The sequence below is a fragment of the Oenanthe melanoleuca genome, chromosome 20 (genome assembly GCF_029582105.1).
Source record: "Oenanthe melanoleuca isolate GR-GAL-2019-014 chromosome 20, OMel1.0, whole genome shotgun sequence".
Classification (NCBI taxonomy): Eukaryota; Metazoa; Chordata; class Aves; order Passeriformes; family Muscicapidae; genus Oenanthe; species Oenanthe melanoleuca.
In genome coordinates, this window is record NC_079353.1 from 9,488,441 (window position 1) to 9,514,997 (window position 26,557).

General features: G+C 50.3%; 2 protein-coding genes across 10 annotated transcripts in view; one reads left to right on the forward strand and one right to left on the reverse strand.

Moving 5' to 3' along the window:
* The window catches only part of ZHX3 (zinc fingers and homeoboxes 3), a 47,100-nt gene extending 28,311 nt beyond the window's left edge, over positions 1-18,789 (forward strand). For 4 of the 6 annotated variants that reach the window (XM_056507236.1, XM_056507239.1, XM_056507235.1 and 1 more), the window contains 2 exons: positions 9,083-11,957; positions 13,233-18,789. In XM_056507236.1, the coding sequence (XP_056363211.1) occupies positions 9,233-11,957; positions 13,233-13,243 (2,736 nt within the window). In that variant the 5' untranslated portion in view covers positions 9,083-9,232 and the 3' untranslated portion in view covers positions 13,244-18,789. Of the gene's footprint in view, positions 1-7,324; positions 7,660-9,082; positions 11,958-13,232 lie in introns of those variants that run through there. The other 2 variants (XM_056507238.1, XM_056507240.1) reach the window with 2 other exon arrangements.
* Positions 18,790-19,171: 382 nt separating this feature from the next.
* Positions 19,172-26,557, reverse strand: part of PLCG1 (phospholipase C gamma 1) — a 40,502-nt gene continuing 33,116 nt past the window's right edge. Inside the window, exons 22-32 of one of the 4 annotated variants that reach the window (XM_056507234.1) lie at positions 26,417-26,513; positions 26,255-26,324; positions 25,894-26,051; positions 25,310-25,406; positions 24,679-24,903; positions 23,580-23,728; positions 21,770-21,884; positions 21,414-21,575; positions 20,823-20,911; positions 20,048-20,232; positions 19,172-19,741 (exon numbers count right to left, since the gene is read on the reverse strand). In XM_056507234.1, the coding sequence (XP_056363209.1) occupies positions 19,699-19,741; positions 20,048-20,232; positions 20,823-20,911; positions 21,414-21,575; positions 21,770-21,884; positions 23,580-23,728; positions 24,679-24,903; positions 25,310-25,406; positions 25,894-26,051; positions 26,255-26,324; positions 26,417-26,513 (1,390 nt within the window). In that variant the 3' untranslated portion in view covers positions 19,172-19,698. Of the gene's footprint in view, positions 19,742-20,047; positions 20,236-20,822; positions 20,912-21,413; positions 21,576-21,769; positions 21,885-23,579; positions 23,729-24,678; positions 24,904-25,309; positions 25,407-25,893; positions 26,052-26,254; positions 26,328-26,416; positions 26,514-26,557 lie in introns of all 4 variants that reach the window. The other 3 variants (XM_056507232.1, XM_056507233.1, XM_056507231.1) reach the window with 3 other exon arrangements.

Below are 26,557 nucleotides of genomic sequence, written 5' to 3' on the forward strand. Positions count from 1 at the left end.
AGGCATGACATACTGTTAACTGCTGCAGATTCCCCTTGGCTCCTTCCTCCCAACATCTGCAAGGCCAGAGTTGTCCATCTTGTCTTGTCCATGTACAGTGCAGAGCAGAAAGACCCAATTTCTACCAGCTGCTGCTGCTGAGCAGGGAGTGGGGCATCACCAGGAAACTGCCCATCCCATGCAGAAGACATTTGTGGTCCCAGCCTGTAGCAGAAGAGAAGGAAGAGCTATCAACAGCTCCCTCAGGAGGGCTATGTTGCTGGGACCACAGTCCTGGGGTCTTTCCCCAGCAGCAGCCTGGTTTGGGATGCTCATCCTCCATCCAGCAGCTCTGCTGTAGCTGTGCTGTCCTGGGGCGGGGTGGGGGGGGGGCAGGGGATAGAGCAGCAGAGCTGGCAGGAGCACAGTGCACCACACTAAAGGTTTGGATGCTAAAGCAGAGCTCTGCTGAGGGACAAGGTGCCTATCTCACACAGGTCTCTCAGCCCAGTGTTTTTTTTCCCTGCAGCATTGTTTCCCTGATTGACTGGCGTTGGCTTGGCAAAAGCCTTTTGAATATTCATTTGCCTGACGGGAGATGAGAGTGCAGTAGCTCCTTGAAATCAGCTTGGGGAGGGGAAGCAAATAAGACTGCCTTTTTCTCACTCCTAGTGCTACTTGAACTCTCTCAAATGCATGCTTTACAGGGATAAATGATTGTGGAGGTCTCTGCCTACCTAACAAGCCTGCTGTTGTATAGCAAAAATTATAGTGCTTGTATACTTGCCATCCTCATTTAAAAGCCCATTCCTCATTAATATCACTTTATACATACTACTGCAGCTCCAAGTGCCATTCCTCTTCTTCCCACCCATTTCCTTGTCTGGCTGTGACATACAGGAACTACACCCAGTGCTTGACTCGCCTCTCCTGACCTTTTGTAACTTGGCTCCAAACTCCTTTTTTTGGGTCTTTTGCAAAACACTGTCAGAAGGGAAAAATCCTTTGTTAAAACACAGCCAACTCCTGCCTCAACGTGGAACAGTTTGTTCTGCTGAAAGAATGAGCCAGTTCAGTGAGCAGAAAAACATTGCCATAAACCAGCGGGCTCAATAAGCTGCAAAAGCCATCGGCTGTGCACAGGGTCTGAAAGGACGACTCTGAAGCAGAATCCATGGGGATGGAAAAAAATAATTCATGATCCTAACCTGCCAAACCCTGTTTCTTTGCTTTCTGACAAAGTATTTTGCAGTTTTCTTTTTGGTTATAACAACTGTAAGTGGAGGAATGGAGCCGAGGCTGAGCCAGGACATAACGCGGCTCTCGAAGCTGCATATTGCAAAAGGGCACGGGGGATGAAGTAATCCAAAAATGCTCAGCTGGGAAGGGGCTGCAGCACTCATCAGGCTGTGCTGCAGATGAGCAGCTCCAGCGCCTCTGGTACTGTTTAGTAGCTTGGTTTAGTCCTTCCCACCCACATCTTGTTTTAAAGCTCTGGGCACTCTTTACTTCCCTGGAATTGCTGCGGGTCTGTCCCTTATGCAGCTGGTCGGTAGCTGGTGATCAGCCTGGTGATCAGCCTGGCTTCAGCAAGCTGTTCTTCATTCCACAGGGGACTTGAATGCTCGGTGAGAAACCTGTGTGACAGGCTTTTGGGTTTGTGTCTGCAGTGGGATCGTTTTGGTGCTGGTATAAAAACTGGCACTGGTTTTCTTTTAACAGGAAATGTTGTGCTGGCATTAGAGCTGTGGTTCCTGCACTTGGGGTGATGGCCCCTCGATTAAGGTCACCGCATGGAGGTGATGTGCAAGCCTGGCAGTGGGGTTGTGAGCAGGGGTACATCAGAAAGGTGGGCTCCAAGGCTTCCCAAGATGATTCCTTGGGAAGCTGTAGCAGCACTGAGAGCACAGTGAGGCTGTGGCCCTGTGGGTGCTCTGTTGCCATTGGGTGCTCATACCTGTGAGCTCCTCACCAGCTCAGCCAAGCATTCCCTGCTGATTTAAGTCTCAGATATCCTTGTTGGAAATTTGACGTGGACAGAGATCTACCTCTGGTGCTTATTTCATTGCTCTGAGCTCCCTGGTAGATTTTTGTCTTGGAGCCAGTTCAGCAATTTCAGATAATAAAAACACAAAGAAGGGTATTATAAGTGTAAACTATCCATCTTCACATACATTCTGAAGGGCTGCATCTGCCAACGCTGGGCTTGTCCTGCGGAAATGGTGATGCTGGACAATGAGCTCTAAGGGTGGGGTCACAAGGTGTGTGGCACACCTGAGGTGGTGTGGCAGGATATAACTGACGTGTGAGGGGCTGTTTGAGGTGCCTGTGTTTCACATGAAATCACAAACAAAGCCCTGGCAATGCAAGCAAAGAAAACACCCTAGAAAAAGCACAAAGGGCTGAAATGGGTACTCCAGTGTGTTTCCAAGCATAGTCATACTGTCCTGTTCAGCAGAAACCAACCTGCTGGCAGTCAGCAGCTGAGTGTGAGGTGATGGGACATGCAGATACTCATGAACTGAGGGACTTCTTGAAGCTCCAGTAATGCTATCTGGTGTCCTCTGCTGGTAGTGCTAACGGAGCTGGCTCTGGTGAGATGTGATTATCTGTCTGCTGGGCCTTTTGCTCTGGGGGAATGCCGGGAATGTTCTGCAGCATGGATAAAATCTGAGGATTGAAGCTATGGAGGTGGGTCCCTGGGATGCTGGAACTGTGAACCCTGCTAAGGTAGTGCAATGCGGAGCAAATCTGTAATGAAGCTTCTGTGCCAAAAGAGATTATTACTTTTTTGGAAGATGTTAATGGTGTGATTACATAACATTTATTTTGTGCTCAATCAAATGGATGAGGGCAGAGGAAAAGGAGTGAAATTAATGTTAGCAATGTTCAAACAGAAGCACGCAAAGCTCTGAGGGATGATCAGTGCTTTTGTTTTGATGTGTGTTGTGGTGGTTGTTTTTTATTCCTCACATTCTCCTGAAATACAGCACACAGGCTTGTCTCTAAGGGGGGCACATTGCCAATAGTCTAAAGGTTATTTTATCCCAATGACCTATTTTTATACTTTAATAGTGTTCTGTTTCAGCCGGCTCTTTCTAACCTTCCATCTTGCTGAGTTTTGTGCTTGTCTGGGGGGAAAAAAAAAAAAAAAAGCAGAGATAATTGCCCCTCAGTGCTGAGGCAGATCTGCCCAGATACTAACACACAGGAGAGGTGCTGCTGTTACAGCACAAGAGCAATCCAAACATACAGCTCAGAAATGGGCGACTACTTGAGATAGGGATGAGGAACACTGTGGGGCAGAGGAGAGAGGGCTTCTCTTAAAGGCAGGTTTTCAGGTTTTAAATGGAGAAGTCCAGCAGTTCGGAGAAGGGTGAAATTTTAATGAATAGCTCTGTTTAACTGGTCTAAATGGAAAAGACGCTTTTCTGCTCTAGGCCTGCCAAGGAATGGAGAATGAATACGATTGTTCGGTCAACCAGCTCCCACTGCATTTAGACTGTACCCGTGGTTTCAAAGCCAGGCTTAAGCTACAAAGCACCCTGACCAGTTGGCATAAAGAGAAATTGTTCCTTAGTACAAACGTTGACTGTGATGCTGCTTGAAGCTCAAAACTGCTGAAGTTTGTGCGTGTGTTTGTACATTCGTGCAGTGTGAAATAATAAGACGTGAAGAGCCTTTCTTGCCTGTGTGGCCTCTCTGGGGCTGTGGTTATTGTATTGCTGGTGGCTCTGCTGGTTCATGTTAAGATCACCTGAGGTCAAGTGCCTGCAGAGTTAGTATGGTACCAATCTGCTCTGGAGGGGAAAATCTCACTAACTGCTCATTGATGAACTTGCAGTCCTGAATGGGGTTAAACCCCAAAAAGAATTGTGTCATGACCTTGGTCTGGGTTATGAACCAGGATTTGGGTGGCAGACACCACCTCCAGGTGCAAGGGCATGACATGGGGATGTGTGCCAGAAGTCAGGGTGATTCTTGGCTGCTGGCATTTTTAGGCTGCTGGAGATGTTCCCATGCTGTGACTTCCTCCCAGCTGCAGCCTTTGCAGGGTTACTTGGGGAGGATGCTGGACTCCAGCTAGCTGGGATGCACAACCACAGAGCAGGAACAGAGGAGCTCAGCCCTGCCAAATCTTGCTTTTTCTTCTCCTTCCCAGAGCCATGCTGGTACAGCTGGCAGAGAGGTCCCAACCACACCTTGGAAGTTTCTCTGGAGAGGTGATCTGTCAGTGTAGAAGGGCAGGGATGTGGTCTGGAGAGGTCTTTGCTGAGATGTCCATCCACACAGTGTGTCCCTGGGATGGATTAGCAGTAGCCCCCACTGGGCATGTTTTAGCAATAAATAATTCAAACTGGTGAAACTCCTACATTACTTCTCATGAATGGACTGCAAAAGCAGAAGGAATGTTAATGCCCATCCAAAGAGGAAGAATCCTAGGACTGCCCTGGCTGCCAACAGGGTAGCCATGGGCCTGTACCCCAAATACATGGACCTGTTTATCCTCCCTTCCCCAGCAGCATGGTAAATGCACCCAGTCCCAGGCTCCATGCTACCTAGGGCAAACTGAGTGCCTGTCATGGTGAGGGGACTTGCTGTTAGACACAGTGGGATGTTTGTAGGGCTGGGAAGGGGGCTCAGCCCTCAGGTTTGGGTTGAAGGTGCCAGCCACAGGGATAATTTGTTTAATGGCCTGGCTAATTGCAGTGTGATTGGGAAGTCATCTGGAACTCCCAAAGACAGCGCTGTACTTTCTGACCCTGGCTGGAGGTAGAGTCTGAAGGGGAGAGACAAAAACTCAAAAACATCAACTTTTTTTCCTCCTTTGATTTCTTCCTCTTTTCCCTCTCATATGTTGCTATCAGCTGGGGCCTGCAGAGCTTCAACTTAAAAGCAAACTGCTTTTATTTAAAGTGCCAATATTGTGCTTGGCTCCATATGAGACAGAAACATTAACTTTGTCTCTGACCTGGGGAGCGTGTCTGCCTGCCTAGCAGGCACTGAAAGTGTTGAGAAAACTGTTATTTTACTTCTATTTTGGTGCTGATTTTTAAAAAAAATCTAATATTTTTATTAATTTCATTTTATTTTAATGGAGCATTCCCTCTTCAGCAGAACACCAGAGCCCACAGAACATGCAGCCATCCTTTGTGTCCCCATGGAGCTTTGTCCCTGGTGTCAGCCTTGGCACCCAGGAGCTGGCAGGGCTGGGAGCAGGGAAGGACAGCTGTCCCTGTATTCCTGTGTCTGGGCAGTGGGACTGGAGCTGCTGCTGCTGCCTGGTGGGTTTTCTGGTTGCTGTTTCTAGGCGAGGTTTGCAAAAGATCACAAAAAATTAATCTTCTAACTGGGGACCTTGGCACTGCATGCAGTGAATGTTTTGCATTAAGAACCTAACTCATTAATTCAGTGAAACATTTAAAACCAAACCAGTTATATCCAGCCAAGCTGGAAAAAGCTGAAAGTTCATACTCAGCAGTGCAGATTTCGAAACCTCCCTTTGTTAATCTCTGCAGAAGTAAATTTACTGCTATTGCAGAGCTCACTGTGACTGGTCTGGGCATTGTTTCCCTCAGCAGAGGCAAAGCTGCTCTGCAGAGGGTTGGTTTTGTACCTAGAACTGCCACCTTTCCCTCCAGCCCTGTGAGCATCACTGGGAAAACATTGATTTTACTCTGCTTTAAGTCAGTTTTCCCTCAAATTTCCAGCAGCAGGTTTAGGTGCACTGGACATCTGACCTGCTTACTCTGCTACTTCATTATGAAATTAGCAGGTATAAATTAAACAGGATCCATGAATTCAAGTACAGTAACTTTGTCTTCCTGGCTCCATGGTAGCTCTTCCATTCAGCTTTGTCCCTTTGTTCCAGTTAATAATAAAATAATACATGGGAAATACAGTTTTTAACTCATCGCTGTGCAGATGGGTCTGAGACATCTGCAATGGTGATATAGACACTGAGATCAGTTGTAAGATCTTTTTCAATTGATTATTTTTTCTGCCATTTATTTATCCTATCCATTAGAACAGCCTCTCTTACTTTAGTGAGGGACAAATCAGTAAATTATCCATTCTGTTATATATTAGTGGTGTATTAAAGTATTGAGTGCATTCCAGAAGGTGAGCAGTGAATAAAACATGCTCCCAACATGTGGTTATGCAACTGTTCCATGGAAATCAAATGGACAAACAGTACACTTGATTAATTTTTTTTTCTCCCCAGTAAATTGCCACTGTGATTCACTTCCAGCTAAAATTTGCAATCTGTGTTCTCAGGTGGCATTAATATTGGAGCCCTGCAGGAGAGCTCTGGTGGCTGGGGCTGCTTTGATTGCATTTTTAAGGAAAGTTGTTGGAGAGAGCACAGAGTTTGATGCAAATGTGCTGGTAAATGAAATGCAGAGCTTTTAGGTTCTCTGTAGGTGGGTCAGGCCATTCACATTTACCCAAAATAATAGCGATGGAGTGCTCGGGAGAGGCACTTTGTTAATGTGGCACAATGGGGGTCTTTGTGTGGCGCCGTTGCTTTGTATCAAATTTACTCTGTTGACAGATAAAAATCATTCTTTTGATATCTGGAGACTCCATAAACACTGGGTCAGATCTGTCAAGGACTGGAGCTGTCTCAGTAATGGAGACTCTGGAGTTTGCTGGAAAGAAAAAAGCTTGCAGAGAGCCCAGCAGTTTCTCCCTGTGTTAAAGCTGCAGGATAAAATGAAATAAGTATTCTCTTACCATTGCTTCCCTGACATGAAACGCCTCTTAGCCTTTAAAGCTGTATCTTGTAGCCCTCGGGCTGATCTTACTGCTTTTTCCCTAATCAACTCGACTTGGAAAGGTCATCTCAGCCTGCTAGACTATGTAATATTTAACTTAGCATCAAAAATGAGGATCTCGGGATTGCTGTCAGATGGATGCTGTTCCCCTCTGAATAGCACAGCCCATTCATAGTCATCCAAACATTCCACTTGCTAATGCTAATGAATAACTTTGTGGCCCTCTGCAGAGGGCAGGACTAACCACGAGAAGGTGGGATGAGATTGGCATAAAGCAGGTATTGAGAGGTGCAATCCACACCATCTAAATCCAGCTCACGGCTTTAATACCTGTATTATTTATAGATTTTTTAAAAAAGTTATAACTTGTAGCTCTTCACGATGCCTTAGCATAGCAAGCAGTCTTTTCTGATGCCAAGTTCAGTGGTGACTAACACTGTTTACAGGACTGTTTTGTAATCTCAGATCAGCCCACATTAACGGGAAGTTACGTTTTCCCGTCAGTCTTTCAAACGGTGCCTGAGAGTTGCTGAGGCCAGAGCCAGCCATCCAGGCTCTCCTGTTTGGAAAAAATGATGTCAGCTTTCATAACAAGCTTTGAAAAAATATCTAATAAAGCTAGGGAGGTCATTTGAAATTGCACTTCCTCCGTTTGAATTTTTTTTTTTTTTTTTTTTTAATTTTTTTTTTTTTTTTTTGTATGAGGGTCTTTCATTCTCTGTTCTAAAAACTACCAACAAAGCTAAGCACAGGAGGTATTGCATAAGCACCACCAAGCCATTTGCCTGATCTGCATTTCTCAGTGCATGAGATCAGCTCCAAATATCTGATCTGAGAAAGCTGCTGTTGCACAACTGCTGTAACTGATAGGAATTACCTCTGTGAGTCATCTCATAGGATGGTAAGTCCTTTTTTTTTTTTCTTAAAATTCAAGTTTTTATGAGTGTTTTTATGAAGCTCAGTTGCTGTTACTGTAAATCTCAGGGAAATCTGGCACAGTGTCTTTGTAATATGAATCAGTGCATCCATATGCTTCCAAGTGACCTTGCAGTCTGGAAAAATACCATTTTATCCCTCTGTTGAAGAGAAAAAAAAAAAAAAGCAGAGTTGCTGTAGAAAAGGTGTGTAGAAGAGGGGTGTCACTAGGCAGATGACTCCTGGTGCCAGCTACAGCAGCTTTACTGCCCTGGGGTCATGATCTCAGGCACAGAGCATTTGCTGTGCAAGTGGGAAAGCTGCATCAGGCCAGGAATAAGGTTGTAGCTAATGCCTCAGCCAGCCCTGGCCTTCCACAGGCTGGAGCACTTCAGGGTGTGCTTTAGCTTCAGAGGAGGAAAAGAAAGAAAGAAAGAAAAAAGAAAAAAAAAAAAAAGAAAAAGAAAAAAAAAAAAAAAAAGAAAAAGTTATTGTTGTCGGTTGGTTGGGTTTTGCTTATTTTTGTTTGGTTTCAGTTTTAAATGTAACAAATCTCTGGTTAGCCCAAGCCCAGCAAGATGGGCTTGCACTGACGAGAAATTACATTTTGTGAGGGAATATCCCAGTGCACTGGGTGGTGTGACTGCCAAAAGCTGCAGAGATGGTGGGAGGGGAAGGCTGGGAGCCAGGAACATTGTGATGCTGCTCCTGAGCTTTGGGGCCTTTACCTTGTCTTGTGGCTCCAGATGAGGACTCACACAGGCTGTTGGAACAGAAATGAAGTGTACACAGAAAGGGCATCTCCCAAATGCTTTGCAGGCTTGCTGAGCAAGAAGAGCTAAAATACTGCAGCCTCCTCGCTCACAGCAGCAGCTCTGGGTGTCTGCAGAGATCTTGGCACAGGCACAGTGCTCTGAGCTGACAAGAAACTTCCCCACGGGATGGATGGGAAATGCTGATTTGGAAGAAATTGAAATGTTCTGCGGGGAATATGTGGATTTTTCATCCTTTTTTGTGATGGAAAGCAGGCAGCTTTCCCAGGTGAGCTTGCCTGGTACCACCTCCTGCGTGAGGCTGAGCTGGGACCTGGGCACACAGGGAGCCCAGGCACTGCTCTCCCTGCTGAAACACCAAGGATGGGTATTGACAGGGCAGAATGAGGTGAAAAATTAGTGGCTTTCCTCCTTAAATGAGAATTTGATGAGGACTGTAAAAGTGGCATGTTTGTGTGTTTGGTTTGAAACAGACAGTTCACAGGTTTAGGTGTGAAAATACAGTAAATCCAAGGTCAACTCAAATTTTTCCAATGAAAGAAGAAAAATTATTTCTTGAAGCAGTTAAATACCGGAGCAGTTGTGCTTTGTCTAATACCAAGGGAACTAACCCCTCCTTCCTCTCCTTATCGTCAGGTCCAGTGGCAAATATGAACATTTGTCAGCAACTCCTCAGGACATCATGAGTTTGCTGGAATATCGACCACAGAGCACCTGCAATAGCGCTTTCTAAATTCGAATTTGATTTAAATGAAAGAAAAATAGTCCTCTGGATCGACTGCAGCGATGGCTAGCAAAAGGAAATCCACAACACCCTGCATGATACCAGTAAAAACACTGGTGCTTCAGGAGACTGAACAGGATGCTGGAGAAGATGATCATGAAGGAACACAACCAGAGGCTTCTGCAGAAGGACCAGTAGCAAGCGATGCTGGGGCCAGCAATAATAATAATGGAGCTTTGTCCAACGGGCACCGTGGCATCGCTGACAGTGACACTTTTATCTGCAAGCCTTGTGACTTTGGGTCTCAAGACCTTCACCAGTTCTTTGGGCACTTGGACTCTGAGCACTCGGACTTTGGCAAAGACCCCACGTTTGCCTGTGTGGGGTGCAACTTCCTGGCCAACAGCCATGAAGGGCTCTCGCACCACAACGCCGAGTCGCACGCCGGCGAGACCAGCTTTGTTTGGAGGCTGGTGAAGCAGGACAGTCGTACAACTGTGGAGCAAAGTCTGGAGGCCGCCAGCAGCCATGACCTGCCAGGAGAGGTCCCTGAGGAAGGGGCAGACGGCCAGTCTGAAATTATCATTACCAAAACCCCTATCATGAAGATAATGAAGGGTAAACCTGAGGCCAAAAAAATCCACACGCTGAAGGAGAATGTGTCAAGTCAGTTGGGCGGTGAGTCAGAGGTGAAGGATGGAGAGCATTCATTCCCAAATGGGTCCGTACCAGTCAGCCAGCCCACTGCAAGCTCAACAAAGTCATCCCACATAGTGAATGGCTCCATCATAGGAAACGTGCCTGTTCTGCAGGCGGGTGTCGCACAGCTTGTGTCACTGCAGCAGCAGCCCCCGCTGCATCAGCAGCTCCCTACATCCAAGTCCCTTCCCAAGGTGATGATCCCACTGAGCAGCATTCCCACGTACAATGCTGCCATGGACTCCAACAGCTTCCTGAAAAACTCTTTCAACAAGTTCCCCTACCCCACCAAAGCTGAGCTCTGCTACTTGACCGTGGTGACCAAGTACCCAGAAGAGCAGCTGAAGATCTGGTTCACTGCTCAGAGGCTGAAGCAGGGCATCAGCTGGTCACCAGAGGAGATTGAAGATGCTAGGAAGAAGATGTTCAACACTGTTATTCAGTCTGTGCCACAACCCACCATTACAGTGTTGAACACGCCCCTGGTTGCAAATCCTGGGACTGTTCCCCACCTCATCCAGGCAACTTTACCAGGCCACGTGGTGGGGCAGCCAGAGGGGACAGGGGGGCTGCTGGTCACGCAGCCCATCATGGCAAATGGGTTGAAGGGCACCAGCTCCTCCTTCACCTTGGCAGTGACTTCTGTTCCCAAGCCGCAGCCGACGGGGCAGCACAGCACCGTGAGCTCCAGCAACACATCAGGGGTCAAGGTGGTCAACAGCGGCCAGTCCCTGCTCACCGCCTGCCCTGCCATCTCCTCGCAGACCTTCCTGGATCCCAACGTCTACAAAAACAAGAAATCCCACGAGCAGCTCTCAGCCCTCAAAGGCAGCTTCTGCAGAAACCAGTTCCCCGGCCAGGCTGAAGTCGAGCGGCTGACAAAGATCACGGGCTTGTCCACCAAGGAGATCCGAAAGTGGTTCAGCGACAGGAGGTACCACTACAGGAACGTGAGAGGCGGCCGGGCCGTGTTCCCTGGAGACAGTGCTCTCGATTCCCTGCCCGAAATCACCTTCGACGTGCCAGCCAGAGGAGCTGAGCTGAGCCCTGCAGCAGCAGCGGCCCCCCAGCACCCAGCACGGCGGCAGTCCTGGCACCAGGCACCCGACTTCACCCCCACCAAGTACAAGGAGCGAGCGCCCGAGCAGCTCAAGGCCCTGGAGAGCAGCTTTGCCCAAAATCCCCTTCCTGCGGAGGAGGAGGTGAACCGCCTGCGGGGGGAAACGAAGATGACGCGCAGGGAGATCGACAGCTGGTTCTCGGAGAGGAGGAAGAAGAAGGTGGCGGAGGAGAATAAGAAAGTGGAGGAGGTGGCTCAACAGGAGGAGGAGGAGGCAGAGAATGGCGGCGGGGAAGGGGAAGACTCTTCAGATGAGCAGAGGGCCACGCGTGAAAACGGCTCAGTCGACGCCTCCGGCATCAACCCGAACTCGGCGGAGCGGAAGGTGAGTCCCATCAAAATCAACCTGAAAAACCTGCGAGTGACCGAGTCCAACGGCAAAAACGAGGTACCGGGGACCGGCGCAAATGAAAAGGGGGACGGCAGCTCCAGCCGGCCGCCCACCCCTCCCAAAACCAAACTGAACTTCAAAAAAACGGCCCAGCAGCGGCATCTGCTGAAGCAAATGTTCGTGCAGACCCAGCGCCCCACGAACCAGGAGTATGACGCCATCGTGTCCCAGACGGGCCTGCCGCGGGCCGAGGTCATTCGCTGGTTCGGGGACAGCCGCTATGGCTACAAGAACGGGCAGCTGAAGTGGTATGAGAACTACCGGCGGGGGGTCTTCCCCCCGGGGCTGGTGGAGGTCGGCGCCGCCGGCCGGGAGGTGCTGGAGGACTACTACGAGAAGCACAAGGGGCTGCGGGAGGAGGACGTGCCCGGCCTGTGCGAGCGCGCCCGCCTCGGCGCCCAGCAGCTCAAGGTGTGGTTTGCGGTGAAGGCGGAGGAGCAGGGCAGGGGCTCCGGGCCGGAGGCGGCCGGCAGCCGGAAAGGGCCGTCGGAGAGCAGCGGGGCCTGGGAGCCGGGCGGCCAGGAGGGCAGCGCCGCCACCCCCGACGCCCCCGGGCCGCCGCCCGCCGCAGGGCTGGGTAAGGCCCGGGCCGCGGGGGATGGAGGGCTGGGGTGGAACCGGGTGCTTCGGAGGCAGGTTCGGCCAAGGGATTAGTGTGTGAGGTTTAACGGAGGAAGTGGTGAGGAGCTCTGTCTGTGAAAGAAAGGCATGGAGAAAGGAGAGTGAGGAGAATGCCGTTGCCTGCCTGCCCTTTCCTTGCCCTTTGCCTTGGTCATTGGGTGCTGGCACCACTCAGAACCCAAACCCTGGCGTTATTTCAAGCTGGAGTGAAACTTTAGGAGCATCCGGTCATGGCTTTATTTAATTATTTATTTATTTGGGAAGAAAGGGGCCTGGCTGCTTGTCCTGTGTCACAGACACAGCCCCAGCCCCGCCTGCCTTTCTCTCTCCTGCTGCTTGCTTTCCAGATGTGAACATCCTTGTTTGCCATGCAGAAAGGCTCAGGTGGTGAAGGTGGAGGCTGCAAAGGCAGGAGGGGACATGGGATGTCCAAAGCTCACTTTTGGAAGGCGTGTGTATGTCTGTGTGTGTGTGGTGGAGAGGAAAGGTGCTTTCCAAGCCCTTTGAGGGCTTTTCTGCAGTGCAGCTGGGGGCTGTTTGCTGCCTGGTGGGGTTCCCACCAGATAGGGATGGCCGAGTGCTGGCCTTGTCCCATGGTGGTCCACGCACACAGATCCTTGCTGGCCAGCTGGGATCTTCTGCAGTCCCACTGCTTTGCTTTGGAGCTTCCCACACACCTCTGCCATAGCTGCATGCTTTAAAAAAATAATTATAAAAATTGAGTAAAATTCATTGCTTCCATTCCCATCTAATTTGGAGAAGGTGGAGCATGGGTTTGGGTGCGTCCTGCCTTTACTGCATATCCTGTGTGCTTTGCAGGGTAATGGGTTTGGGTTTGGCCAGATTTTGGGTCCTGCCTTTGCTGCATATCCCATGGGCTTCGCAGGGGAATGGTAAGTTTGGCCAGGTTTTGTGCTGAGGAGCTGGCTGTGCCCCTGCTGGTGCCCTCTGAGCATGGCTTTCTGCCAGCCAGAGTGAGCCCTTGTGACACAGAGGCAGGAGGTGCTTAGCGAAGGTGCATCCCTCCTTAGGGGTGCAAAGCCAACCCCACTCCCTCAAGGATCTTGGCTTTCCAAGCCCCTCTGAATGTTGCTAGCCCTTCTTTGCAGCTGATTGTATCAAGGCTCCTGATCTTGCCTGTACTGAGGCACTCCTGTATCCCCTCCTCCCCACCCAGCACCCCACCTGGAGCAAGGCCAGGAGCATCTCTGACACCTCTGTTCTTTTTCAGAAACAGACTGAACTCAAACCACCAGCCCTGGAGGATCCTCTCTTACCGAGAAGAAATTAGTGATCTTTAAGAAGCCCATGGGCCGGCCTGACCCAAGCCTGAGGAGCAGGATGTGGTGACAAAGCACTGCCATCCATGAGACCTTTGAGCACAGCACACGAGGCAGCACCTGCACAAACTGGGCCCTCGGTGCTGAGCTCTCAGTGGCCCAGCTGAGGAGAAGGCTGGGAGCTGGCTGAGGCAGGAGCTCAGCTCACACCCAGGAAATAGGATGCTCCTGTTTGCTTTCCAGTGACAGACTTTCAGATTTCATATTCATATACCGATGCCTACAGCTGCCTATACAAGCATAACAAATCTCAGACATTGTGTAAACAAGATCATTGCTTAGATATGGACTATCATGGCATAGTACTTGTTTCTTTTTTCTTTTTTTGTTTTTTCATCTGTCCATTAAGGTGTTTGTTCTCTAAAGGCTGGCATGGCTGCATATATCCTCTCTTCCTTTTCTGGTCCCTAAGCCCTGGCAGTGAAGGGCTTTGTGGGCACACAAGTGTGAGTGTATTATGAAAGGGAAGGGATTTGAGAAGAAAACTGCCAGTTCTTGAATTTGAGTGAGATTCTCATCCCTCCAGATGAGGTTAGAGTGACATTGCATACTCTCTGATTAGCAGCAGGTTCCCAGACCTGGGCAGCGAGGAGATGGAGTTTGGTGTAATTTGTCCCTTGCGGCTAGAACACTTTCCCTTGTGCTCCTGGAGACTGACTGTAACAGGCTGTTAAATCTCCAAGTCTCTCTTTAATCTCTGAGAGCTAGAACATAATAATTTTTGCATCCTGACCTGGAATCCCTTTCATTGTTTGGAGAGAACAGTCTGTTCTTCAGAGAACAAATGCAGAGTCACAGTGTGGCTGTGAGTGGTTCAAGTCATTGTCTCCAAGGCAGTGGCTCTGCTGCCATTGGGAAGTTCCCTTCTTGCAGCCCTATGTGGCAGATCCTCCTGCAGCACCACTGGTGATTTCAAGTGTTTGTTCCAGTCCTTTTTGTTGTTTTTTTTTTTCTTATTTTTCCCCAGGCCATGTGCAATATTTCTGGCAAAAGAGCAAAATAAATTTTCCGTTATCCTGCCTGCTGCCTGGTACCTGTACATTTTTAATGTGTGCTGTCTTGGGTGGTTGCTATGTGATGCAACTGCTTGAACATTTTTGCTTTAAATATTCTTTTCTAATACAAAACAAAGTCTAGAGGTCAAGAAGCTCTTGAGCTGAATTGTCCAGCCAAATGTTGTGTCAGATCATTCTGTCACAAGCTAATCAAATCCCAGCTCCAAATTGGTTCCATGTTTTGCCTTCACTTTTGCTCTTGGAAGGCTATTCCAGAAATTGACTGCCTTTGAGTGGTTAGAAACTGTATTTAAATTTCTAGTTTGAATTAATTCATGGCTGGTTCATTCCTGGTTTGTTTTGGAGCCAACATTGTCTTTTAACTTAAATAGTTTTTGGTGTTTATCTGCTGATGTATTTATGGAGAGTAGTCATAGCTCCTTATTTTTTTGCCAAACCGACTTAGCCAAGATTTTTCAGTAGAAGGTTTTTATTTAGTGAGAGCTTTTTAATGTGGGAGACTGTATTGTTGGTGGTAAATGATATTTATTAGGAGGGTGGGTAGCAAACCCCAAAGGATCGGCTCCAGGGATTTACAAAAATCTGGTTTAAAAACAAAAAGCTCTTTCAGAACCTCTTCCAAAGATGGTGTCTGATTTCTACCTTTAATTGCCCTTGTTTGTGCAATTCTTTCTTCTCCCCCTCTTGGAGAGGCCGCCTGTCCAGCTGCTGGAAGGGGCTGTGGCTGTTGAGTGCTTTGGCAGAGGCTTCCCCTCGCCTGGTGGGATGTGCTGGGTGCTTGTGGCTGAGCCCACAGGGCTTCCCTGGCACATGGTGTGAGACTATGGCCAGGTGTGACCATCTGCTGTGCCATGAGGTGACCTGCACCCCACACGGATGTGGCCAGTTTCTCTGTGCATCCCATAGCCAGAGCAGCCGTCCCACCATGCTGTGAGCAGGGGTGGCCCTGACCTGGAGCAGCCTGTGTGGCACCATGGATTTGCCTTTGGAAGCACTGTTGATGGTCATGACACAGTTGTAGGCGTGACCAGCAGCCATCCCACCTTGGCTGGTGATGGCTCAGCCGGTGGCATCCCCGTTGCTCTCTTTGGGAACCAGGGACAGCTGCCCTGTGGTGACAGCCCCAGGAGCTCACCCTCATGGGTGCAATCCTGTGCACCCCAAAATATCAGAGAGGGTGGGAGAATCTGATTGGTTCTAGAGCTGAAAGCAGATCTGAGAGTTGTGCAGCCTGAGAATATGGATGTATGTACAGTGTCACCTTCAGAGAACAAATACAGGTAGGTCAATTTACTCTGTAGTGTCTATGTACATGCAGGTTTATTTACACATATATACAGTTCAGATATGCCATTGATTCTTTATTGCATTAAGATGTACATTAAAAGTGTACACTTTTACTAACTACTTGCTATATAAATACGTTGGAAGTGTAGTTTGCCCATTCAAGGTGATTTTCTGTGGGATTTTTGGTGTACACTTAAGGGACTATGGCTGATTGGAAGAGTGATCCCCGCTCCATCTACAGAAATGTTTAAGGACTGTGATACGAACTAGTCCCTTCAAACCATGTTTTAATGCACTAGCTGAATAATTTTGCACTTGGATTGTATTCAGCCGGTTTTCCAGAAAAATTGAAGTCTTGTGAGCTAGAGGGAGAATTTCCCGGTGTACACAGAAAAACCAGCCTTGAGGGTTGGAAGCTGCTGAGGTTTTTGAGCTTTGTCTCCATGCATTCATACAAGCACAGCAGGAGTTTTCTTTCTTTTGGGTTGGAGGAATTTTAAAAAGTGGTTCCATGCAGACTCCCCTCGGACATGGCGATGGGGCTGGCAAACGCCTTTTTGTGGGGAGGGTAAGATTTAGAGACAAAAAAGAAATCAAAAAATGATCGAGTTCCCTTTCTAACTCCTACATTCCTTGTTATCTGCTTTTTTTAGTTAACTTGAAATCTCCATAAAAGTATAAGCTGAAGATTTTTTGAGGGTTTAGCTCTGTGGTCTTCTGTTTCTCTGCTGAGGAAGAGAAACAGGTGCCATCTCCAAATAGACTTGGTGCAGGACATTGAAAAAGTGTTTGCATCTGAAACTGAAAAGAAAAATTGAGAGGTGGCTTGGCAGTCCCAACAGCAGCTCTTGTGGTGTTAAGAGGAAGTGTCACCACAGTTCTTCACGGTGTGTGAATATTTATCATCATCTAATCAAAGATGACTATCTTGACTTGAAAGGGGGTGTAGGATCGAGTTGATGTAGCCAGCATCAGTAAGGAAGGGAAATTAAATTCTCCACCTCCATCCACTGTGCCTGAGCTTGGGCCTGGCAGGCACAGCAGAAACCATCAATTTTAATCCATGTGAATCTTGTTACTTATGTCTCCCAGGCTGCTTAGATTAAGGACACAATCCAATTGCTTAATAACCTGAAACCCTGATTTGTGCTGGCCCTGGCTTGCTCATGGAAAGGGCTGCTGGTTCTTCTGGTGCAAGGAACTGGGTTTCTTTATTCATTGATGTCAGCAGCCCCTGCCATGAGATTTCTAGACATTGTTCCATGTTTCGTTTGGGTACCTTATTTTTCAGCTCTGTAATTAGCAACCTTGAATTTTTTGTTTGGTTTTTGTTTGGTTTTTTTTAGCAGAACACTAAACAAACCATGATCTACAGCCTCCTATCTCCACTTACCTGTGAATGATGCTGCACATCAGGCCTGCAGGTGGTGGGAGGATGGGCACAGGTGCTTGCAGGTACTTTTTGATTTCATATCCCCTCCCTGAGTTGGTCACCAGGAGAAGCCACCAGCAAAAGCAGTAGCTGCTGGCAGAGAAACACTGGATTCCTTAACCTGGTTGGAGGATGCTCACACAGGAGCTGGAAGATACCTGCTGGGTTAATTTTTGTTATGTGTCCCCTGACAGTTCAAGAGAAGGAAGCTGTAGTAGGCTGGTTTTTCATTTAGGGTTTTGGTAATTTGGTTTTTTTAATTGGAAAGCAACAGATTTTGGTAACCTGCAGAAATGGTCTGTTGTTTTCCCTGCAGCCCCTCTCTTACAGATAAAATAGAGGCAACCTGATCAAAAGCTGGCTCATTGGGAATCAGAAGAAAAAGATGATTTTAAGCACTTCGGCACAAATGGCAAAGTGAATGTGATACTGCACATTCCCATCAGGGTGACTGTTTAAAATGCTCTTCCCCCTGTTGCCCAGATAATTTTGGTTTTGCTCTCTTTAAATCAGTCAAGTCCTGATGTGATTCAGCTCACCTGTAAACCTCTGGTGTCACTTCTCATCTGATCCCAGAAACAGCAGGGTAAGATTAGGCAACACAACACACGGAGGGGAAAAGAAGCACTTTCATGCTATCCCTGTTCTTCTTTTTATTGGGAAATTCAGTTTCTGCTCTATGTTTTACTGGCACTGGAGTGTGCCAGGAATGTTGGATTGGCACCACAAAACTTTAAAGCAGAGCAAGGGAGCTCTGTTATGTAAGCAGTAATTTTTAATTTTTTTTTGTTATGGCCCAAGTGCTCTGTTTGGCTGATGTTTGGCATATTCTGATGGCACAATTAAAGCCCCTTTTTCCCTGTACTGATGGAAGGTGGTGTTAGAATTCTTGCTTACTGGTGCTAGTGAAGGTTGGGCTAGGAATCCATGGCATAGAAAATTTCTAGCTAAAATTGCACTTTCTGCCCCATCTGGCTCGTGGTGGTGTTATGGGTACGTGGCTGTGATTCCCCTTGCACATACTAACATTGCACTAAAAGAGAGACTTTGGGAACAGCGTGTTGATCACTTTGTTTCTCAGCAGACCACAAAGTCAGCCTAATGGGGCCTTTTTTTTTTTTTTTTTTTTTAATTATTGTTATTTAGAAATCATGCTGGTGCTGAATGACCTGGAATTTTTTGCTTGGATTTATCCAAAGGAAAATGTAATTGTAGCTGCAACGGGACCTTTCATAAGGGTGGCCGGTGCAGAGAGGGAGCAGGGTGAGAGCTCTGCTGTGTAAAGCTGTCTTTGTACCGGGGAGGTGTAGGGGGTTCCAGGGGGGTTGTTACTTTGGATTTTTTTTATTTTTTTTTTTCCAAGACCACAATTTTAAATGGTCACCTTGGCAATCGTGTGAAACAGGAAATAGTTTTTACTTTTGGTAAAGGTTTTAAAGAGGAAACAAAAAAAGAAGCTGCCTGTGACTGTGGGCTGTAGCTATTATTAGGGCTAGGGTAACTTGTACGTGCTATGGACTTTACCTGCTCTTATTCTGAGGGCAAGAACTCCCTGTAGCAACAATGCCACTTCTGAGAAGTGAACGGCAAGTTTCCCTTCCTTTTGTATATGTGGATGTGAGGGTGGGCGAGGGGAAGAGCTTGCTTGTACAGTTTGTTGAAATGAAACCAGACATTTTTGGTTGTTCCTAAATAAAGAGCGTAAAAGACAAATGTGAGTTGACTGGTGCTTGCACTGGGGTTTGGGAGGGCCCAGGAATGGCTGTGCCTGCCTTCCAGCTGCTGGGCATGGAGTGCTCCATCGCAGCCTCCTCATTTATTTTAAAAGAATGACACCTTTTCCATGGGAGTGAGTGCCCCAGCAGGATCCTGAACCCAGACACATTCACCCTAGGGCTGATTCTTCATCCCAGGGTTCTGTCCCCAGTGCCTCAGAACAGCACGAGCAACTGGAGCACATAACTTCTGAGTGACAAGCATAAAACCTGGGGCTGTTCCTGGTTATCTTCCTCCCTTAAAGCCAGGAGGAAGGAGGGAACAGGTCTGCTCTAGTCTGCAGGGCGCACGCCACCAGACACCCGAGCCAGCACACACATAATACTGACATGTTTATTGTCGTTTAAAGCTAGAGCGGCCCTGTAAATGTAGAGTTTCACTACTGGACCCTTCGGCAGTGGCTATACAGGTCAGATGTGTGTCACCAGGACAGACAGAGGTGCTGCTGTGGTCACTGCAGTCACAGCTCTGGGCATGAACACAGCACAGGCTCCAGCAGCGCCATCTCTGGATTACAGGCACAGCAGTGACGCAGAGACTGGATGAGGATTTTAAATCTCTTCTTGTGATTACAGACATTTGGGGCTCTCACCTCTGTCCGCACCAACGTGCTTCTTAAGGGCTTCGTGGTGAAGATTGGTGGGTGCTTGGGCTTGGTTAGGGGTGGGGTTTATTTCCAGTATTTTTATCTTTTTTTTTTTTAGTTCTCCACTCGAACACACTTCAGCAGAGAAACTGGAAAAGCTGCCTGAAAGTAGGCCATAGCAGTGCCGTTTCCATAGAAACCAGTTCACAGCGTGCTGTGAGATTCACAAGCACTGGAGGTGCTTTCGCCGCCGCCCCGGGCTACAGCCGGTTGTCCCCGTTGACCCGGGTCCTCCGCAGTACCCTGGAGGGGACACAGACAGGGACAGGCTCAGCTCACCATGGGGTGACCACGGACAATGCTCTGGTGCTCTCAGATCACCCACTGTAGGAAAGTGGGGGTTCCACATCCCCCCAAGAGTGGTGATACTGCCACCAGCTGTGGTGTCCCACCCCACTCCCACAAGCACTGGCACAGCTGGCAGCTCAAATTTAGGGTTTGCACACAGCAAACGAGGCTGCAGCTCCACTTTGGGTTAGGAGGTGCTGTATTCATCTGCCTCCAGCCAGACCAAATGCAGAGGAAGAGATTAATGAGCAGTGGCCTCACCTTCGCTCCCGGCTCTCGAAGTGGTCAGCGAGCTGCTCTGGGGACACACGGAAATCCTCGAAAGGCTGCTGGTACCGCAGCTCAAAGGAGCCCTCTCTGCCTCTGCTTGTCAGCAGCTGGCTGGAGCCATCCCCTGCTCGTTCCCGTAGGGATGAAGCACTGAAAAGGTTTATTTCGCCATTTTCCTGCTTGGATGAGAAGAAAAATGCTGTAGTCAAGGGGTTGTGATTTCAAAGTCTACATCCTGTAGTGGTGCGGGGTGTTGTGCCCTGCAGGGTGTCCAGGGCTCATGGGGGCTTGGGGTTTGCAATGTACAACTGCTCTAACAGCCATCATTGGCTCCCACTAGCACTATTTTAAATGAAGAAATAAAAAAAACATCTGTCTCAGAAGAAGCCTGCCCTCCCTTTATGCCAACAGGGACAGCCCCAGGCCAGCCAGCTCTGTGATCCTGAGCTGCAATGTCCCTGGAGCACAGACAGGCACTGTGACAAATCTACCTCCTTCAGCTTCTGCTGAAGGGAGTTCCAGGGAAGTGAAACACAGTGCAGGCAGGACCCTGCCTGAAACACCCGGACAGCAGCAGGAGGCAAACCCAGTGCTTGCTTTCCTGCTGGGCATCACTATGGAGCAGCACTGGGAATTCAGCCATCCCCAGGCACCACTGAGCCTCACTGCCCCAGCTGGAGCAGGAGAGTGGGCAGGGCCAGGCTGGACTCACTGGCTCTGCTCCTCAGCTCTGCAGCACAGTCACCTCATGTGTACACAGTCTCACCTTGCAAGGGAAAATGTCTATCTTGACAAGCAGAGAAGCCAGCTCCAGGTTCTCGCTGTAGTTGTTCTTCAGGGGAACAGCTCGGAACCCTACGGCAGAGACAGCCCTGGTGTCGCTCACTGCACAGCAGGTGAGGTGTCAGTGCCCTGGCACACAACCCAGTGGGGTCCTTCTCCCACAACACCCTTCTTCTCTTCTGCCAAGAGCAGCTGTGGCTGCCCCATCCCTGGCAGTGTCCGATGTCAGGTTGGATGGGGCTTGGAGCAGCCTGGGACAGTGGAAGGTGTCCCTGCCCAGGGTAGTGGGGCTGAAACAAGATAGCCTTTAGGGTCCCTTCTAATCCAAGCTAGCCTATGATTCTGTAATTCTCCAAACCCCCAAATTTCCTTCAAAGTGGCAGGTAGCCCCAATGGCTGTCAGAAAATGGTTCTCCTTCCTTTAACTGGTTGGGGATGTGACCTGTCACGGGGACAGGAGGGCCAGCCTGGGGCCCAACACCACCCTGCCATGAAACCCAGCATCTCCCTGGCTAACAGTGTGAACTGGTGAGGACTACCATGACCCCCCTCCCTGCTATCCCAAGTGCCTCACCTGTCTTCAAGCCTTTCACCAGGAAGGTGGCCTGAGCCAGGAAGTTCTCATCACTGAACATGTCCTCCTCATATACCACGAAGCGGAGGAAGGCAAAGTCAGGGTTGCTGACCTGAAAGTGGAACTGCTTCGGGGTCCAGAGAGGGTTCAGGCCATTGTCAGCTGCTCAGAAAGCACATACGTCAGTGGGCAGCCCCACTGAGTCCTCCCACTGCACCCATGGCTGATGCTGGGCTCAGGGAAAGCATGAGGGCAACACCCAGCTCAATGCCAAGCTTTGCTGCAGAGCCCACAGCTTACACCAGGATGAGGAGTGCTGCTGCATCCCTCTCCCTTCCCTTCACCACCCCACTCACCCACAATCTCTGTTTTCTGCTTGGCATTGTCATACTCAGCACCAGACACCTCCACCTCCACGAAAGGACAAACGATTCCCCTTCCATTTTTGGGAAGGTGCCGGGCCCCCAGGACCTGAGCAGAGAGCAGGAGAGACTTGGTAAATGTTTGCATACCAAGACACCTTCTTCCCAATTAAGTCACCCTGGCTCTGCTAATTGGAGAGAGAAGCAGCACTGGACAGCCAGCCCAGCCCAGCATCTCACAGAGAAATAACTCCCACCCCTGGAAGCTGCTATAGTGTTCTTGATCCCCAGTTTGACTTGTAAGCCATAAAAAAATCAGCTGAACTGCTCCAGGTTCCTGTCTGCTGCCAACACAGCCAGCCCTGGGCCACAGCATCCCTCCCCCAGCTTGCCAAGCTGGAGCTGGGCTCCCAGCCGAGTGCTGCTCCCTGCTGGGACACTACACTGGACCTCCTCATCCCTGATGAAACTTCTCAGCCCTCCTGCCTTGGTGCAAGGAGGAAAAGGAGCTGCTGTGCCTCGTGTCTGCAGCACAGTCTGTGCTCCACACAAATGACAACCTGCTCCTCACAGGAGAAAGCAATAGCAGCTCCCCCTTGCCCATGGCCATATGTCGCTCCAGCGTGCTGTCAGCACACTGCTGCTGCAGGGGAAGGACCTGCTGCCAGCACTGCATCATGTGCTTTGAGTCATGCTGGGCTGGAGATGGCTTCTCCATCCATGAAAGCTGCCTTTGGTGGGGACAGCAGGCAGCTTTGCCAGAGAACGAGAGGCTGAGCCTGTCTCTTAAAGGCGACAGTGACTGGCTGTGGCACAATGATTCTTGACACTTGGTGATGGCAGTCACATCCTGAGGTGCAGGAAGAGCTTGGAAAACAGATGGGACAGGGAATTTTTAAGGAGACAGTGGGCATAGGGTCAGTGGTGCAGAGGGTACATGACGGGGTGTCCTCATGGAGAAGGGCTGTGGCTTTTTTAGTGGGGTCACTCTGAAACAGAGGTGGCTGCAGAGGAAACCTGTGAGCACCTAAAGGCAGGATCTCCACTGCATCCTCCCCAAGTTCTACGAGAGCTGAGGGAACTGGCAAAAGAGACTGACCCATAGCTTGGTTCTGAGACCACAGGGAATGCCTGTACAGGCTACTGGACCCACTGCTCCAAACATGAGAGCCAGATGGTTTGGCACAGCCCTCCAAGAGCTTTGCCTGGCAAGCTGTTCCATGTCCCTGCAGAGCCTCTGCTGTGCAGCTCTGAGAGCTGACACAAGAACAATCCAGCCTCAGTCCCACCACCAGGGAAGTAAATAAAAACTCATCAAGAATCCACAGCCCATCCTCTGGCCCCTCTCCTCTTATCATCGTCACCAGCGGCACAACACAGAAATGGCCTGAAAAGTTTGCGCTGACCTTGAGCATCTTCCCAAGAGGGGCCATGAGCAAGGGGAAATAGAATCATCAAGCCTGGAGCAACTGAGTGACAAGGAGGGGACAAGGCACAGCTCTTGCGTTGCTAGCCTGTGGATGCAGTCCTGGCCACGCTCTGGGGACAGGGATGCCACCTCTGTGGCTCGTGGATGCCACCTGCTGGCACTAGGACCTGGACAGGAGTGCTGGGGGGAGCACACAGGGATAATCCTGCTGCTCCTCTGTGCCCCTCTGCAGCGAGGGCTCTCCCAGTCTGTGCTGCGGGACTGGGGCTGATGGGGCTTGATGAGGAGCCCAAAAAAACCCTTCTGTCACCCCACATCTGGGATAACCACCAGGGTGTGACCCTGCATTCCCCCAGGGCAGGAGGAGGTACTGACCTCAATGGAGATGGAGAGCGGCTCTGTGCCCCGCAGCGTGCTCTTGTCAAAGGGGTCAAAGATGTCATCCCTCATGTTGGGTGGCTGCAGGACGTAGCCACACTGGCCACTGGACATGAACAAGGCCTGGTTCATCTGCATGGGCTTGTCTGGAGATCACAGGCAGGAGATATAGGAGATGAAGGAGACCCTGTACACTTTTCACAAGCTGGATTATCACCCCTATCACTGATGCTTCACAGGAAGCCCTGGGCAAGAGGACCTGGCTCACCCCTTGGCAATGCTGAGCAATGTGTCCCCACTGCAGCCTGTGCACGTGCTGGGGCCATGAGGTAGCTCTCTCATGCATGATCTGCCCAACTACCCAGTGCTCCTGGGTCACCTCCCTCTTTTCCTCCTGCTTTTTTCAGCTTTCCTTGTGCTGACTGTAGGTTTGCCAAACACCCTGTGAGATGCCTGAATTCACAGAAGGAATGAAAAAGCTGTCATGAAAAAAGAAGCAGGTTGTTTGCTGGTGTGTTGGTGAGCTGAACAGGCTCACAGCAGGGCTTGGCAAAGGCCAGGGAAAGGAAGGCTGGACTGCACAGCAGGAGCAGGAATGGGAGCTAAGAAAGGCAAGAAGAGCAGCCAGCTGGACTCAGACCATGCAGCCAGCTGGTGTCCCAAGCCTGCACCATCCCCTTTGGCACCTTCCCTGCTTGTCACCAGGAATCTGGGAGAACTCCCTGCCTCCTCTCCATTTCACCTTGTTCTCATGGCACAGGGATCTGGGAGAACTCCCTGCCTCCTCTCCATTTCACCTTGTTCTCATGGCACAGGGATCTGGGAGAACTCCCTGTCTCCTCTCCATTTGATCTTGTTGTAAAGGCACAGGCACCTGGGGGGAACTCCTTGTCCCCTCTCCATTCCACCTTGTTCTCATGGCACAATGCCCAGGCTCAGTCCAGCCCCTTGGCTCAGTCCAGCCCTCTGGAGCACATTAACCTGGGTCTCACTGCCTGCAGAGCCCTTCCAAGACCCAGAGCCCTCCCAGGCCCATCTGTCAGGAGCAGGGGCTCAGAGGAGGCTCAGGGCACCCCAGGAGCCAGCCCAGCCTCACCTGGGGTCTGGAAATTGAGTGCCACGAGCTGGCTGCCACAGATCCACATGGGCAGGGGGTCGTAGTTGGAGGAGTCGAGGCGCTGGCCCTTGGGGTAGATGCGGGACAGCTGCAGCCGGTTGTACTGCAGGAACTTCTTGCCCTTGATCTTGTTGACGTACTTTTCCGCCTTGGTCTCGGGAAAGGAGGACATGTCTCGGTAACAGGCCCTCTCTGTGCCAATCTCTGGGAGGGGACAGCACTGTGTAAGCCAGGAGCACACTCCTCTGCTGACACTTAATCCCCCCAGGTCCTTCCTAACCCATCCTCTCACCCCTGGCACAGCCACCAGGTGCCCAACACCAGTGACTGAGAGCATCAACACAGCTCCCACAGAGCAGGCACGATGCTCCCCAACCCCACTCCCTCAGCAGCTGCTCTGGATGCTGACAGACCCCAGCAACAGAGGAATAGGGAAGGGAACTTGTACCCTCTGGAGCTACCCAGAGCTCCAAGGTAACCTGGTGATTTGGGCACCTTGGACACCGAGCCTCTGCTGAGATCTAGCCAAAGCAGCCCCTTGAGGCACACCACAGGGTCTGTAATGCCACAGTGACTGCTTGTGATGGCCACCAGCTCAGCAGATGCTCACTCTCTTCATCAAAGGGCACAGGTCGGCAATAGACCACCAGTTCTGAAAGCTCCAGGGCAATCTTCTTTCTCCTCTCCATCATCTTCCCTTCAGAGAGCTGCCAAGAGAGGGTGAGAGAGGTGTCAGGTCAGGTAGGAGCAGTGGTGATGAATGGCCCAACTCATAAGCTGACCCTCACTGCTTGGTGTGGCTCCTTCCCACACTGTGGGGACCACCAGCAGATCTGCCAGGTCTGTGTAGGGGACAGGTAGGGCCTGGGTAGGTCCTACATCCTGCCCAGAGCAGGACTGGCACTGGTACCAGCACAGGGCATCTGTGGCCTTGCCACCCTCCACAGATGGAGATCCCCCACTTCCTGAGGCTGTAGCACCCACCCAGTTGTCCAATCTTCCCAAATATCCAGCCTGAACCTCTCAAGCTGTGTCACAGCTTTGCCACATTTGTCCAAGATTGCTGTGGCTTTACCATGTCTGTAACTGCTCTGCCAGACACCACAGGCTGCCACCTCACCACCCCCTCCAGCCTCCACCTGCTCCTCAACTGGAAAACCCAGGAGCTGCCTCCTCCCCTGCTGCCAGACCCACCCTGGCATCAGCTGTCTGCGCTGCCTCCCGGATCTTCTTCACCCAGTCCAGCAGGTCCTCGTGCGTGTCGGCCGCCACGTCCAGGGACAGGCGGGACACCGAGGCCATGCTGATGGAGAACACGAACAGGCGGCTGTTCTTCCCCTCGGGCCGGATGGCTGGGGACAGGAGCACAGGGCAAGGTCACAGCAGGGGCTGAGCCAAGCCCTGCCCAGGGAGGAAGGGAGAGGACAGGCACAGGCACTCATGGCTACCCCACACGCTGCAGCTATAGGAAACTCCCATTTCTGGCCACAGGGAGCAATGAGTGAGGGGCTGAGGAGCCCCAAGGGCCTTTGCAATGCTCCCCCCCGGCACTCACCGATCTGGCAGGAGGGCACATCCAGGACACCTCCGAGCATGTCTCCCAGGGGGCTGTTCTCATCCAGCTGCTGCTGGGAGGGAAGCACAGCAGGATGGGGCTGGGCAAAGGGGGCAGAGCAGGAGCACAAACCATCCTTGCTGCACTCATGGCCATACTCACCTCCCGCTCTGGCTCCAGGCTAGTGGGACTAGTGATTTCCTCTACGTAGTTGGAAGGGAACCACAGCTGCTTTTTGCCACCATAATCTCCTCTCCACCTGGAAGGGAGGGAAGGGGCAATGTCAGCACCTGCCATGGACCC